General features: G+C 40.3%; 1 protein-coding gene across 11 annotated transcripts in view; it reads left to right on the top strand.

Moving 5' to 3' along the window:
* Nucleotides 1-17,476, top strand: part of B3GLCT (beta 3-glucosyltransferase) — a 127,587-nt gene that overhangs the window by 45,398 nt on the left and 64,713 nt on the right. For all 11 annotated transcript variants that reach the window (XM_065581356.1, XM_065581353.1, XM_042842825.2 and 8 more), the window contains one exon: nt 16,820-16,896. In XM_065581356.1, the coding sequence (XP_065437428.1) occupies nt 16,820-16,896 (77 nt within the window). The remainder of the gene's footprint in view (nt 1-16,819; nt 16,897-17,476) is intronic.

The raw sequence follows: 17,476 nt of genomic DNA, 5'->3' as shown, positions 1-17,476 counted from the left end.
AAGATCGCTAGTGTAGCCGCACTAAGCCGATGGGAGAGAGCTCTCCTGTCTACATAACTACCGCTGCTCATTGGGGGTAGATTAATTATGTTGATTTAAGAAGGCTCTCCCACCGACATAGCGTTGTCCACACCAGCGCTTATGGCAGTGTGACTTATGTTGCTTAGGGGTTTGTTTTTTTCACATCCCTGAGCGACATAAGTTATACTGACATAGGCTATGTCTACACTACCACTTAAGTCTCTTGAAAATGAGACGAGTCTCCTAAGTTACTTAGTCTGTCCTTCAAACTTTTAGAACTGATAGATCTCATCCTCTCCCCACCTCATTTTTATTCATAGACTGGAAGAGAAAAGGATTAATTTTCCTATTTTTTTTCAGGTCCCAGTTGATTTCTCAACTTTGAATGAATTAGTCCAAATGAAGAAAATTTTCTGTGTGCCTGCAGAAGAGGCTACCACTGTAAAAAGCTGGTTCAGCACTTCAATAAACTCTGGTCCCAGCTGCTTAACTAGTGATGCACACCAGTACAGTGATGTGACTTTCTTAGCAAACATATACTGCTTGAATGTTTCATTTCCAGCCCTGAAGTTTATTATGATTGATTATTAGATGCCCATACAATAGTAGCATCTTCTTCAGCAGTGAGGCATTTGCCCTAGTAATTTGACTTGAGAATATTGCCAAGAAAATGAGGTGAAGTACTGGATATTTCTTTCTTCAATGTCTCTTAAGTTACTTCTAAATTTCAACAGCATTAGCAGTACAGTAGCAATCTTTCTGCAGCTTGTCCAAGGCTATGGAAATAGTTTTCAGTATATTCAGCTTATCTTCTGCATTTCTCTTTAGTCCAATGTTGACTACTTTGGCTGTGTTAGTTCCATCTATTTTGGCATGATTTTTTTCAAATTGTCATCTGAATAGGCCAGTTCTGAATAAATAGCTCAAAATAAGTCAACCACTGAATTCCATCATACATCTTGGAGATGAATTAGTTGGGATCATCCTGCTCTCTTCAGTGAAGCTGAAGCAAAGTGGTTGTTACATAAAATGTTGCAATTTCAACGTTTTCCTTTATTCCTGGAGTTGAACTTAAGTCTTTGGCTAAAAGATGCATCAGCTGAGCACTGCAGCCGTATGTTATAAGCTTCAGGTTCCCTTCTTCAAGAGTTCTTGTCTTTGCTCCATTTTGCAGCATTGTCTGTGACAAAGCTACATACGTAAGGCTTGAATTTTTGTTCAGTTTCTTATAGCTTTTACTGCTGCTACTTTTAAATATTATGCTGTATGGTCATTTCCTGATGTATCGTTTTTTTTCTGCAAGATAGAAAACCCCATCTTTTGTTTCATACAAACACATTGCTGGAACATTGTGTACATTGCTTCACCCCCAAAGACTCAGATTAATGAATTTCCCATCAATGTTTTTTGCACATTTTTTTTCCTCATACAGGAATCTTCCAGCAATATTTGCTCTGCTGGGTGGAGAGTAGCCTGGTTGTAATGATTGAACCCTATGAAATGCTTGTCCCGAACAAGATAAAAGGGAGAATTTATTGTGTAAATGAATTGTGAGCAATCTTTTCATTGGAATTTGCTGGTCTTGACTAGGAACTCATCCTTGTTTTTATTGGATGATTGAAGAAAATCTTTTGTTTAAATACAGATAATTTACTATCTGATGTATGCTTAGTTGCAGTACTACCTGTGTACCAGCAGATGACTGAAGTTGTAGACATTGGAGATGATGGACGTTAATAACCCGTTATGTCTAAGCTGGACTTTGAAACAAAATGGTAAAAAAAAGTCACTCACTCACTATTACTCAGTGCACTTTTTTTTAGACTGTAAATGAAAGATTTTGCTTACTACAGCTATTTTTACCACGATTGATATGTTATAATTTATTCTAAATCCAGTTTTATAGGGAAAATAATAAATCATACGGGTTATCTAAACCTATTTAAATGCTTATCTCTAGCAACGCACCAAACAGCTTGAAAAAACCCTATTTTAAATGTTAAAATTAATAAGTGACTAATAAACATTGCTTTTAAACAGGAAATCTTTACTTAGGATGTTTGATTATATTGAGCAATAAAAATAGTCAGAAGTCCTGTAGTAACAGTAAAAATGCAGCTGATAAATACTCCCACAACAAAGTAATATACCAATTATATTTTGAACACAGACATATTGAAATTCATAAGTAAGTGTAATCCACACAAAACACTGTTATCATTTACTAGCACAGTAAGACATGTTAGGCAGTCCATAACAATGGTCCAAAAATAAGTTTACTAACCAGTTGATCCTGATTGTTCAGACTTGTCCACATCATCTTCAAAGTCATTGCCTTCTGAAGAATATTTTTCATATTATTTCATTCTGACAACCAGGTCTTGCATCTCTTTGTTGCACTGTTTATTTTGACAAGTGTTCTTTTTTTACCTAGAAATACAGAAATTCCTTGAAAATATTCCCATATTAGTCTTTTTTACAACTTCTAGCCATGGCAGTTTTTTTCCCTTCAGTTCCCAGGTGTTGAAATCAATGCTAGAGGCTGCGCTCTGAAAAATGTGGTTCCTTTTTCCCCACAGTATCCTGCTCTGCTACCAGTGTTGCTCATTGCTGGTTGTGCACTCGTTCTCCTTTGTTACATAACTCCCCCACCACTGGGGGGGGAGGATGGGGAGAAGGAGGAAGAATTAACAATCCAAGATTTCTGTTGTGTAACCCACATGCCTTTTACACTGTGTATTAAACTCCCAAGGTTACAGCTTTTCTCTGACCTTGGATGGGTAGATGCTGCCACCACCCAAGTTCAAAACCCCTTTTTAAAACCCAGGAAGGTGCACTTGGGAATTTCTTCCTGTGGGGTACCCTCAAGCCCTTTCACCCCCCCTCCAGGGAAGAGCTGAGAAAGAAAACAAAGGAAATCAGCTGTTGCTACCAGCTAATTAAACAACAGATACACAAACTTCTTAGGGACACAAAAATCCAATCTTGTTCTTTAAAAAAAAAAAAAAAAAAGGTTAATTTTATTAAAAACAAAAAGAAAGAAAAGACATCTGGAATTTAGGCTTTTTGCTAGGTTTAAAAAAACAATTACAGGGATTAAGCATCAAGATAGCTTCTTGAGGTCCAATTTAAAGGTTACAATCAAAATAAAAGCTGGGGTTAGCACAGAGGAGTCCACAAGCCATAAAGAAATGAGAGAGAAACCTAATCATGTCTTCCTAGACATTTCCTGATCTACTTAAGTATCTGGGGTTTCAAATGAGTAGTTTCTAGATATGATATGACGATTTTCATACCTGGCCCAAAGCTTTTTACAGCATAGTTCCATGTCTGTCTCTCCTCCAGAAGAACAACATAGACAGACAAAGGAGAAGTTTTTTCCCCAATTTTAAAAAGTTCTAGGCTTCCCATTGGCTCTTTTGGTCAAGTGCCCACTCCCTTCCTTTTACCTATGGACTTTTTAAGTCTTTACAAGTAAAGCAAGTAGAGAACAGCTGCTAACAGGGGTTTTATAGCTAACTGGCTGGCTGGGTGTCCATAAAAGGAAGCTACCCCCCCACTTCATTTATCACAGAAGGCAAGTAAGGAGAAGCTATAAAATAGAAGTAGGATAGCAACCAGGTAGGCTCAGTGGATGATCTTGATTGAATACATGAGGGTGTCTCCCAGAGTAAGAGGCAAGGTCCCAAAGCCTGTGATGACTTTGTCGTCTCTTGACCCACCCTTGGGTCCTCCGCAGGCTGAAGCCCTTAATACAGTACATGATCTATTGTGCCATATTTATAAAGTCTGACTTCAGAACTTTGGAGTTGTCCCCCAATACCTTCGTTGTATAGAAAAGCAGCCTTTAACTCAGTTTTTGATAGAGGCTCATAGATTCAGTATATTAATTTTCTTATATCAATGTTTAAAGAGATTATAATAAGTTTAGGCCTTAACATATTTGTTTTAAATTCAGATTTCATTTTTAAACAAGTTCATTTTTAAAAAGAATAACTTCTTATAATTTTAATTATAATCAATTTAAATTCAAAAAATCCAGAGTGAATACTGCTTGCCAGTCCTCTACTGTAGGAACCACATTGACACATACTGGAAGAAGAGAGAGAGGTTACTTTCCCGATAACTGTGGATCTTAGAGATACTTCTAATCAATGTGGATCTCATGATCCACCCTCCTCTTTTTCCTTTTTCGGAGTCTTCAGCAGTAACTAAGTTCTGTTTGCAAGGGAATGGAGGGAGGGTAAGGGCCTCTCTACTATTTATGACCTTGCATGGGGGCACAGGCTGTATGGACGGCCTTGAGAGAGACTGCTATTGAAAAAACTCTGATATCACATGCTCCTTGTGTGCCCTGCAGTGAACCACACTGACTATAACTTTTCGAGGGACCAGTTACTGTAGGGCAAGTAACTGTTCTTTACCTACAATTTATCCTTTTCCCTGTCTCTTGGAGAGAGACTGGTAGATATCAGTCTTTTGCCTTGTTAGTTGTAAGTAGATCTCGCCAAAACCTGGGATTTTTGGTTCACAAGAAATTTTGGCAATTCAGAACTTCTCGAAACAGAAGCTCCTCCCCCCCACCCCCAAATTGCTTTGGAAACAACACATGGTGTTTCCAAAATGAAATTTGTTCAGTAAGATCAGCAGCTGCTCTGTGAAAATGACATTCTTGCAATAGCAGCAGTGAAACTGACCTGAGAGTCAGTGTCACTGAGCCCTTGCAGGGCTCCCAGGTTCCGCAGCACTGGGGAAGCCCTGCCACGCAGATTTCCCCGAGGCAGGGGACATGAGGACTTCCAGACTCCTGGGCTGTCTAGAATCCCAGGAAGCCAACTGGTCCTTGAATCTGGAAGCCTTCGAGTCTTTGGCCCCAGGGCAGTCTGCATAGTGGGGTTGCCCTGGAACTGCAGACCATGTTAACCCAACCCAGGAATTCCAGGCTCCCAGTTCAGTGACAGTGAGCCTAGAAGCCCTGGTAGCTCACAGGGCTTTCAGGCTCACTGTCAGACCAGGATGTAGAGGTCGTGCTTAGTGGTTGGAGCAGGAGTCAGGCTGCCAGGTATTGGAATCCGGGGTCAAAGGCTAGATGTCCGAGTCCGAGGCCAGGAATCGGAGCTGAGAGTCAGAGCCAGGTTATCTGGAGTCAGGCAAGGCTGGGTCCAAGGCAGGAGCAGGGTGGGAGCAAGGCTACAAACGAGCAGGCACAAGAGCTGTTGCAGCTATGGGCAAATCATTTGAAGAGCCACCAAACTGCTGCTTCTGGGCTTAGGAGCTGGTCTATTGACTTTTTCCAACAATAATACAGAGTAGCTAATCAGGCAGCCTGCTACAGGCGAGTTGCACTTGTTGCCCAGAGACTGCTGCAGGTCCAGATTCCTTAGTCTCCTAGCTTCAAGGTAGGGAGTTTGGAAACCCTGGCATGGTTGGGCTGTCCCAGAGCTGCAGACCCTACAAGCCTGGGGTCCTCAGCCCCCAGAGCAGATTGCATGGCAAGTCTCCGTATCAGTCTGTCAGGCAAGCTGACAGAGAACCCTGCCTGTGGTTGGCTGAAAGTTCATTGAACCAGACTTGATTTTTTGGTGAGAAATTTTGGGTTCGAGCAGGTATTTTCCAGCACAACTGTTTCATCAGAAAATTTCTGACCAGCTCTAGTTGTAACCTGCTTCCCACCTTTGCCTCCTGTCTACCTAAATTGTAGCATTCTTGCTCTCTCAACACTTCAGCCTCATCGCATATTTCCCCTTTTCCCCTTAAAATCCTTTTACTGGCTTCTTGTCTTTCGCCTCATCAGATGCCAGCTCTTTGTCCTTGCTTTCAATTCCTTATGTAATCTTGTTGCACATATATCTCAGCTTTCATTTATTTCTTTCCTCCTCCCTTGGGCCCTGGCAGTCTTCCCAATCTTCTCCCCTTACTGCTCCCTTTTGTTTGTCTTCCACTCCTAGTTTTATACCCTCTATCGTCCTGTGTCGAGAGCAGTCTCTTTTCTGCTTGCATGTATTCTTGTCCTTCAAATGCCTCCTTAAAACCCACTTCTAGGAATACTTTCTATCTTTCTCCCAAATCATGTCTTCAAATCTTGTTTGCCTTATACTGTAAGATACATAGGTAGATAGAGATATATGAAGTGATTTCTAATAAACATAATTAATGCTTATTTGTAATGAGTGCAATTCACCACCCACAGCCTGTTCCCTCAACTCTTCCTTTTGTCTTTTGTAGGTAATAATTGGATAATTATATATTTCTAAAGTTTTCTAACCTAGATGAAAAACCACTGTTCGCCTTTGTGTATACTTACACAAATGTCATCCCAGTCGCAAATTCTCTGGCAGCATTGTTTACTTTACGCTTCAAGGCAGCAGTGACACACCTATCATTGTTCATTTTTGAATGTATTGCTTAGCCTGCTGATATTCATTCACCTTGAACATCAGCATACTGATGTTCATCATGCTTTCATCATGGTGCACACACAGACACCAGTGGCTTTTAGTCTGTTGTTGAAAATGTAAAAGGATCCAAATTTCTTTCCAGAAAGAGGGAACTATTCAGAGCATATGCTTTAATGTAGTTCACTGCTCGTATAACATCCACCACAGCATTAAGGCACATTAGCAATGTCTTCGCAGCTAGGACTTGATGATAGATTCCACAATGAGTGACAGTCACATTAGGTGACATGCACTTTACTTTCTGCTGAAAGCCGGACCGTGCACCTGTCATGGCTGGAGCACCATCGGCACAGATACCACAAAGATTTTTCCACTCAATGCCATTGCTTTTGAAAAAGGCATTTACCTTATTGAAAACGTCCTATGCTGTTGTTTCAAGTTGTTCACAGAATAAGACCTCATGCTTAACATCCCCAGCATTAACATACTGTTTGAACACTATCAATTATGCACAGTTAGTAACATCAGTAGTTTCATCAAGTTGCATGCTGAACATACTGAAAGCAGAATGTTTAATTTCATGCACAGCTTGTTCTTTGATATCTTCAGACATCTCACATATTCTGCGTTTCACAGGATCATTCGACATAGAAAGTATATTAACCTCTTTGGCAGTATCATTGCCAAGCATAAGAGAGACAATCATAGATGCCGACTCCATGGGTGCTCCGGGGCTGGAGCACCCATAGGGAAAAATTGGTGGGTGCACCCACCGGCAGCTCCCCAACCCGCTCACTTCCACCCTGCCTCCTCCCCTGAGCATGCCACTGCGTCCTGCTTCTCCCTCCGCCTTCCCAGCTGTTTCGTGCGGCAAGCTTGGGAGGGAGGAGGAGGAACGCAGCACGCTTGGGGTAGGAGGCGGGACAGGGGTGGAGTCGGGGCAGGTCGGGAGGCGCAAGCACCTATCGGCACAGAAAAAAGTTGGTGCCTGTGGACACAATGTCTTTGCATGCTGGCAGAACAAGCTCCTCACCTGTCATATGCAGCTTTTTGGTACGAGCGATTCATAGCGACACAACGTAAGAGGGCTCCATAGCTGAAGATGTTTGCTGTTGGAAACCTCCATCTGCATCAAGTCTGGCTTTCTTTGTTGCTTCTTCTCTGCATTTGAAAAAATCCACATTTTGATTTTTATGCTCTGGATGTCAAGTTTCAAAATGTCGCTGCAATTTGCGTGGTTTCATCAGTTTATCAGACAAAACTTTGCTGCAAATGATGCATTGCGTTTTTTCAATACCATAGGTGACAATGCTGGTAAAACTGCATTTAATGTAAGACTCTAAATACTTTAGTGTTTTAGTAGTAGAGGGGACCATTGTTTTCAGGAAAAGTATGCGTCTGGATGTCTGACTGTTAAATAATAAAGTACTTTTTCAAGTACAATCAAGCCAATGGTGTTTCAGTCCCAGGGCTGGCCTTAGGGAAAAATGACATGCTGGGCAAACTTCTATTTGGTGACTTTTCTTTGGAGGCGGAGCAGGACTGACGGTGGAGTGCAGTGGGGGTGGAGCTGGGCTAGAGGGGTTGGGGACTATGAGCCAGTCGCAGGATGAGGCTCAGGATTCACAGCTCCATGAGTGGTCCGACTCCAGGCTGACAATCCTGCATGTGGCCGGGCTCACAGCCCCACACCCAGCGGGGGTCGGGACTCTCAGCCCTGTGTGTGGGCAGACTCTGGGCTGACAACCCAGCACGTGGCTGGTAGTCGGATCGGGGCTTATAGCCCCGCATGTGGCCAGGATTTGGGTTGGGGCTCACAGCTTGTGACTCCCACATAATCACCTCACAACCCCCTGAGGGGTCACAACTCCAAGTTTAAGAACCCCTGTTTTTAGGAGACATTTAAACAATATGCTGTAGTCAACTCATTTGATTTTTCTTGGGGGACAGCAGGAACATTTGCTGAGTTTGACTGACCAAGAACTTAAGTAATGGAGATGGTTGTAGCATCTGATGCCAAAAATCTTCAAGGCAACATGTATGAGAGAATGAAATCTTCATAATTTGACATTTATAACAGTTCAAGTCTCAAAGAAAGAAAGAGATTAGAGAAATTATGGGAGAAAGGGTGACATATATATGAATATGTTCAGTCGTTACGGTATTGGAATGTGATTAATAACAAACGTAACAAATTGTTAGACGTTTGTTACCGAATGATCTGTTGGTGCTTACTAGTAGAAATGGGTCTCATTCAAGAAAATAGTTAATTTCTCATCAGTTAGTAACTACTATGACTAGTAGTACTACTACTCATTACTAACTAACTACTATTGCTAGTTTTTCAATAGAAAGGAAAAATTTGGCCCAAATTAAAATAATATTGTTTAAAAAGAAAAAAGTTATGGAGAGAAAAAAGGTCCAAGCTTCAGAATCAAAATGGGTTAGCACTACTGAAAAGTATATACTGCACTTGACATCATACAACATCAACAGTCCTGCCAGAAATGGTTTATTGAGCTTGCCAAAGGCATACTTACAGTATATTTTTAAGGGAAAGTTCCCATCTGTCTTGCTAGTTGAGTTCTGATATTTTTCCACATGAATCGTTCCAACTGAAACATATGTAATTTTTTCACATGCATTTTGAAGTTAGAAAGTGCTGTAATGTTACCCTATTTGAGGTTGGGAAAGTGATTTGGCATGTGGGATGTAATTAGGTGGAAAAGGAAAGGCGGGTGGTTGTGTTTCAGTTTTTTTGCTTGGCTGAAGAATTCCAATTCTAGTAGGAACATTTTTTTTCAATGGTAGATTGGGTCTGTACACACCCATTTGTCAAAGCTCCTTAAATGTTGGATAACAAGGTGATAGCTGTGATATTAAAAATTTGACTAGAATAAAATAAATTCTGATGCCTGTAGCACTACCTCAACCACTAGATCACCTCTGTGATCCTCAGTTGTTCCATTCATCTGTAGAGGTGGCAGAATCTCTCTTCTGTGCAATCATAATCTTCAGTTCTTTGCACAAGAGTCTGAAGATCTGAAATTTTAATTCTTTCCAATAAGTAGATGACTGTCCTTTATATTTACGTGAACAATGATGAGTACCTTATCTTATGCAGTCTTTCTAATACTGGACAGTTTTCTTCTTCCCGTAGTGAGGTTTTCCTTCTGACATGCAGTATGCTGTCCTGTCTTCAGCTTGCAAAACAATTGTCCACATTTCTGAACATTATTACCTATTGGTAAAACAATCTGCAGCTGCTCTCAGTGCCAATAGCTTTTCTTCTATCTCTTAAGAATGTTCTCTCTCTGCTCATTGTCCTTGTTGGCATTACATTTTCAAAAGTGACTGAGTGCCTCAATATTTGGGTGCCCAACTTTTGAGACCCCTCTAAAAAGGTCTGATTTTCAGAGAACAAGTGCTCAGCATTCTGAAAATCTCAGGCCTTTTAAAATTAGATTGAGCTCCAAAATATAGAAGCATTCAAAATCATGAGTCACTTTTGAAAATTAAGGCCTTAGCCTCTACTCAGATCTTCCCTCCTTAGTCATCTAGAAATAAGTGATTCGTTGAAGGTTTGAGATAATAAGTTTTGTAGCTTTGACGACTTCTCGTCCTTATCTTTTCTTTCTTCTAACTATTCCCTTTTGCCACTTCTTTATCATTGTGGTCTCTGCCTTTATGGTCTGTACATGTTTCTTGCATTCTGCAGTGCTACCTTTTACAAAATCTTATACAGAATATTTCTAACAGCAAAGTTGAGTTCATAGACATTTAAAAGTCCATGTGCTATATCTAGCAGGGCACATACCTGCCTTGAACCTATTGAAAGATGTATATTTTAGATTTTGAATTCTTCTACATTTTTGAATTTTTGAGGAATTGTTTAGCAACTGGCAGCTATATAAACCATGTAACATTTTACTGTCACCAACTACTGGCCTGCTCCTGTTTCCATTGAAGTGGATAACATTCTCGATTTCTGTGTGAGGAAGATTAGACCTGTGCATCCAGTCTTGGGAAACTTTGAGTGTTCTTAAGCCCCATTCATAGGCAGTAGAACTAGGGATGCTGGGGTCTACAGCACCCCCAGGTTTTATGCGGGGCTCTGGCCACTGGCCCCACGCCCGGGGGGCTCCACTCGCTGGCCCGGAGCTCAGGTCCCAGCTGCTGGCCCCGCACCTGGGGCTCTGCATCTGGGGCTCCACTCCTAGCCCTGTGTCCATCTCCAGCTGTGGCCCCCGCCTTGGTCCCCTTACCCTTGTCTAGGTCCCCCACTCTCCAGCCCTCGGTGATGGAGGGACATCTACAGGGGTAAAGGAACATGAGGTAAAAAGTAAAAACTGCTTTCAGCACCTCCACTATTAAAAACGTTCCAGCGCCACTGGCACCATTAGCTTCACAAGAGGTGTTGAGCATTTCTTGTCAGAATGAGACTTCTACAGGTGACTTGAGCATTCTTCTCATCCCAAGATAGTCGACCCAGATTGACAGTGTTGGTAAATATTAAGTCAGAAAATTTGGTTGCCTACAGATTTGCAAAATGTGTTGATTGTACTACAGTTCCTAGTGGATAGATGTGTACACGAAGCCATGGATTTGAGTAGGCGGGAAACTGCATTCACTTTCATACCTACAAGCAACACCTTCAGAACAGAATTGATACATGTTACTGAAGAAGAGAGTGGAAGAAATCGGGCTTCTACATAGCGACAATGGCCAAGCATACCTCTTGTGTTGCATAAATGATAAATAAAACATATTTCAGGTCTCTGATGTGGACAAATAGAGGAAATAGGCCTCCCAATCTGTCAGTCCAGCAATTTTTAAAGTATTATATTTCCATTAAAAATACATTATCAAAATGTCAATCAAATGACAAACATATTTGAAAGATCATTATAATGTATCTTAGGTTCTGCAAAGATATTTACTAGTATATCTATTGGAAAAATTGCTTCTTGGATTTGGAGACAAACAGGTAATTGCTGTGTAAATGAATATTGTCACTGACAATCTTGTATGGGTTCTCCAGCCTCGTTGATACTTTTTTTAGACAGTTGAAAATAAGACTTTGATGGTATATAAACCCACACCAAGAACAGACACCAAAAGATAGAAAAGGACAGATTTAATTCAGTAAGGTTCATCCAGGATATTGCAGGAAACTGCCATAACTATCACACTATGATTCGGTTTCTTTTGGAATTAAGAACATAGACTGTCAATCCTAAGTACTACAGACTTTGAGTATTTCAACATGAAGGTATATGGGATGCATGGAATGATTCTATATCCTGGTTCACATACTACAACTCTGAAAATATTCAAAAGTTGCATTAGTCTTTTTTCTCATCATCTGCATTTCGCCTTGTCACAAAATAATGGAATTTCATTTTGGGAGACTGGTTAAAGGCAGCTTTCCAAAGAAAAGATGGGGAAGAAGAAAAGGGATATAATATAGAAAAAGATAAAGTGAGAAAGAATGAGACAAAAAACAGCTGAATCTTGAATTCCCCCCTCCAGTAAACTTGTGGGGGACAGACACCATACATTTAATCCAAATTTTCTATTAAAATTTTTAACTGAAATCTGCTAATGCTTTGAATTAAGATAATGAAATATTAAAAATGGCTATAGTGTTAAAATGGGAGGTGAGGAAGTTGTTGGGCTTTTTTGTGCAATGACACTTGTCAACACAGTTGTTTCATTGTTGATTCAGGGTATTTCTGGAAAGACAAAATGCATATTATTGATTATTTTCCCGTGACTTTGAACAATGGTACATCAGACTCTACATAGATCTCATTTGCAGACAACATTTTCTGAAAGTTGCATTTTTGTTCTTTTTTTCAGTGCTAGTATTTGAAAATATTTTGTGAATAATGTATGTCTGGTAAAAATCAAGAGTAAAACTACAAGACAACTAGAGAGATTTAAATACAGAATAATAGAAAAGAATACAAAACCCTGACCTGGGTTTTGTGAGTGCTTGTGGGTTTTTGTGAGTGCTTATTAAAAGAAGCATCAGTGTGTTTTTTGTTTCTGAACTGATTTGTTTTACAGTCTTTTTAATATTGCGGTTCTAAATGCTTTGGGTTTAAGTCAGGTAAAAATAGTATTTGTTCTTATTAATTTAATATCTGATCTGTGCCTTGGAAGAAAACATATTTTTGTCTGCATAGCAGAGCACCCAAGGTTATTCCAACCCTTTTTGGAAGAGAATTGGCAGTGTAAAATACTTCAGGGTGCAAATCTCAATTTAAAGCACCTATTATAGTTAAGTCAGAGTATTTTACACATACAGTATGCTGTCCTTCTTCCTCATCCACATACAAAACGTTGAGTAATATAGGTTAAACGTGTGAAGTCCTGTGAGGGGGTCTTAGAAATCAGTTTTAATAGACATTTCATCTTTGTTTAGGTTCCAATCCTGGGATTGGATCTGCGTCCTGAATTAGTAAAGACTTTCTTCTCCCACAATGCACACAAGAAGTGAACATATAAAAATATTTGTGTAACTCAATATTAATCCTTCCTCAAGTCTTCCCAGTGCATGAATCCAGAAAAGGTTTATCTTTTGGATTGTAAGTTCCTACTCCAAAGAGCTATCTTCACTTTGTCTTGTTGGCTTGGAATGAAATTATCTATCATTAGAATTTTATATGCATTGTTCAGATTGAAAGTAAACACAAAGGTTATGCTTTTATTAGATTGCAAACCCTGAATTCTTGCTAAAGCAAACACAAGTCATATTTTGATCACTTCAAAGTGAGATTAATTCCATCATTGCAGTCACCTGAAAATTGTGGCGTTTGGAAATTTAAATTTTTTTATGTTCCCTCCCCTCCCCAATAATTTCTGAAAATAAAGGCGCTATTCTTGAGCAGTATTTTGAATTTAGGCACATATGCGACTTTCCAATTGTGAAAGTGGATATATTTTGAAAAAAATTTTCACTTAGACATTATATTACTTCAACTTTCTGGCATCCTGGTCAACTGAGCAGTACTTTGTAAGGAGAACGTGTTAATGTCTTAACCTAGTTTCTGGGACGTAATGGTAAATGTAAATACATTTATGAAGCTGCTTGCTTTTTAAATATTTATTTTGGTGGCTTGTTCCAAAACCTTTCTAACAGAACCTAAGAGTACCTTTGGGCACCTTGTCAGCATAATGCAAATTAAAATTTAGGGGAATGACCCACCAAAAACAAGCAAATATTGGTAAAGGTGCCTTATTTACAATACTAGGCACTAATCCCACAGAAGGAGACTGCGATATTTATATTGAGGCCCATTAAAGTCAGTCGGACTCCATGCACATGCAAAAGTCCGTTTCAGGGTATGTCTACACAGGAATAAATAAATAAATAAATAAATACCCGCGGCAGAGAGTCTCAGAGCCCGGATCAACTGACTTGGGTTCCTGGGGCTCAGACTATGTGGCTAAAAATAGCTGTGTGGATGCTGGGACTACTGGAACCTGGGCTCTGAAACCCAGTGAGGCAGGAGGGTCTTGAAACCCAGGCTCCAGCCCAAGCCTGAACACTTACATGGCTTTTTTTTAGCCTTGTAGCTAAAGCCGGTTGACCTGGGCCCTGAGACTTGCTGCTGCAGGTTGTTTGGTGGTGGTTGGGTTTTTTTGTTTGTTTGTTTGTTTGTTTATTGCAGTAGACAAATTACCAGTTAGTCTTAGTGGGACCAGAATCAGGGCCACCGAAATCAGTGTTAAAACTCCCTTTGCTTGTTTGTTTTGTCTGTGTAGATTGTAAGATTTTAGGGGCAGGGACTACTACTGCCTGTATGTTTCTGAAGGGCCTGGCACATTTTGGGCTGAAGTGTGTTCCGTTACGTTCCAAGCCAGAAGTGACTTTAAAAAAGTAATTAAAAAATAACCCAGCTGTCTTTGAGTTTTCAAAGTGTGGGGAAATAGTTACTCAGCCATTAACAATGTTTGTTTAGCTGATTTATTTGCACTTGAATAACCCCAGAACCTATTTGAATTTAAAACTTCAGACTTGGCATGTTCCATATACAATCTTCGGTAAGGAATGTGTGCTTTGCTAACTGTGAAAAACACTAGTTGAGAAACATTAACTAATGAAAACAGCACTCTGCATGTGCTGTATTTTATTCACATTACTAATTTCAGTGAGTAGGGAATGAGTTTGAGAGGGGGACACAATCTCCAGAGAACATTTGATTATCCTGGACACACCTACATCTTGACTAGCCAGCCTTCCTCTTCATGCTTGCCCAGATTTTCCAATTATTCTCAGGTGGAAGCTGACATAACAATGTATTTCCATGTTTCTACCTTTCGCACTGCTGTGTAAAGTAGGCAAAGTGAGTGAGTCAAGCAAAGAAATCAGCATAATTTAGAGTTGCCAGGTGTCCAGTTTTTGACTGGAATGCTTGATTGAAAAGGGACCCTGGTGCTCCGGTCAGCACTGCTGTCTGGGCCTCTAAAAGTCCGACTGATGGCGCTGTGGGGCTAAGGCAGGCTCCCTGCCTGCCCTGGCTCCACGCAGCTCCCAGAAGCAGCCGGCGTGTCTGGCTTCTAGGTGCAGGGATGGCCACAGGGGCTCTGCATTCTGCCTCCGCCCCGAGCACTGGCTCCACAGCTCCCATTGGCCAGGAACCACGGCCAAGGGAAGCTGCAGGGATGGCACCTGTGGGGGCTGGCAGTGCGTGGAGCCCTCTGGCCCCTCCGCCTAGGAGCCGGACATGCCTGCTGCTTCCTGGAGCCACCTGAGGTAAGCACTGTCTGGCCCGGAGCCTGCACCCCAATCCCACACCCAAACTCCCTCCCAGAGCCTGCACCCCCCTGAGCCCCTCCCGCACCCTGAACATCTCATTTCTGGTCCCACCCCAGAACCTACACCCCCAGCCAGAGCCCTCACCCCCTCCTACACCCCAACCCCCTGCCCCAGCCCAGTGAAAATGAGTGAGGGTGGGAGAGAGCAAGTGACGGAGGGAGGGAGAATGGAGTGAGTGGGGGGCGGGGCCTCAGAGAAGGAGCAGGGCAGGAGGTGGGGCAAAGGTTTTGTGCGATTAGAAAGTTAGCAACCCTAGCATAATTTAGCATGGTTTTTGGTAGAGAGATGTGAAATGGGGAAGTAGGAGCCACATAGTCAACCTCTGTCATGTTGGAGAAATATATGTGCTATGACAAGAGATTCTGTAGCCCACTGAGTAATAGGAGAAGAATAGAGTTGGTGCATCTCTGGAGATGGATAAAAAGGAAGATGGGGACCCTAACATTTTCTGGTTTTAGAGAGAGTTGGGAAAGACAGCACCAGAAAGAGAGAGCTTACAAGAGCAGAATGTAAACTAAACCTAAGGGAAATGGATAACGATAATAATATGTGTACAGGAAAAGATACTGTGCTAAGGATCAGATTGTTCCCTCCATTTCCATGAATGGAGGAGCCTCCGATTTGAGGAGAGGGAGAGTGCTTTTTCTGAGCTTCATCCCATTGGTGCTTCCCAAAAGAGAGGAGCTGAGCCAAGGAAAGGTGATTGAACCAGTTCACTTTATTCAGACTGCTCTCTTCCTACATATACTGTAAATTACCCTATCAATTTTGTATATAACTCCTGATTATAGCCAAAGTGTATAGTAATCCAGCCCTTTAATCCTTTTGCTTTCTTACTTAGAACCATTAGAAGATCATATTGTTATGATATTCATAAAATGTGTTCTGATAATGTGCAATGGTGTTTCTTGAATCACACTAACAGTAAACAGCCAAATGTTGATTGAAATTTTAGTAAAATGTCCAGTAAAATACACTGGATTATTGATTTAAGTCTTACTGGAATTTTGGGGACAATGCATACTTGTAGTAGCTACTCCTAACAATACCAGTGGAATTGGAACAAAACCAATGGTGTCATCAAGAATAGTGGGCTTTATGTTAGAGTCCTGTTAGATGATAAATTAGCTCTATCGAATTAAATCAGTATTTCTGGTTAACATAATGTATGTATAATTCATTAGAAGAGTTTGCATACTCCACTTTCAATTATAAACACTGTCTTTATAAGATGAACTTTTAATTGTTCCAGAAGTGGTACAACCAGAGAGATGTTCCAGAATATTTATAAAGTTTCACTGAAGTGGGAGATGCATTAGTTTTATACTTGAGAGAGGGTTTAGAAACAAGAAATTTCAAGAAGCTCCCTCTTCAAGAGTCTGAATTCTGTCCTTCTGCTACATCTCTAGTCTCTTTTAGTCTACAAGCCTGTTTGCTACTCAGTTCTATGAAAATAAGAGTGAAATAGTCTTTCCACAAGAATTTAGTTTTAAAATTAATTAGGCATCTAAAAATTATACTGTGTTGTAAAATACTTTGTTGTCTCATAAGAATATTTTTGGTTTTCTTAAAGGAATTACCTAGAATTCTGCTTATTCATCAGATGGACAGACATGATGGTGCATGGACTATACTACCATTAATGCAAGAGTAAGTTTAAAATTCTGTACAAATTGTTGACTTTAATGCTTTGGTGTAAGTAAAAACATCAACACCTGTGAATCTCTTTTGTTTGTTCATTAGCAACAATTTAAAAATGGAGTTTTAACTTTGAATTTTTTTGCACTTCTTGGTCAGTATTAAAATGTTTCTTAAAAATAGTTTTCCAGTTTGCTTTTAAAATTCACTAAATCAGATAAAATGTTTATCAAATATAAAGAGATTTAAAAATGGGAAGTAATGTAACATAATAGAACAATCAGCTTCCTCCAAAAATCAGTTATTAAATTACTAGATAAAGTGAACTAATTCAAAAGAAATATAATATTTCTAATATTTGACAGCACTACACTTTTAATGGTTTTATTTGCTATATCAAATATTTCAGTTTTAATATGGCCCTTCTTCAGAGGAAGGGAATTCCTTCTCTTAACTTTTGTCACCTTATCTGGTCAACTTCACATTTACCTTTGTGACAAGTCAAAACTTATTTTACATGTTGCACGATAACTGTATTTATGCAAATAAGTTCACTGATAATACGCAAGGGGTCATACTATTCTGTAATAGC

The sequence above is a fragment of the Chrysemys picta genome, chromosome 1, assembly GCF_011386835.1.
Source record: "Chrysemys picta bellii isolate R12L10 chromosome 1, ASM1138683v2, whole genome shotgun sequence".
In the NCBI taxonomy this organism is placed as follows: domain Eukaryota; kingdom Metazoa; phylum Chordata; order Testudines; family Emydidae; genus Chrysemys; species Chrysemys picta.
This window is presented reverse-complemented; position numbering and strand designations above follow the sequence as displayed.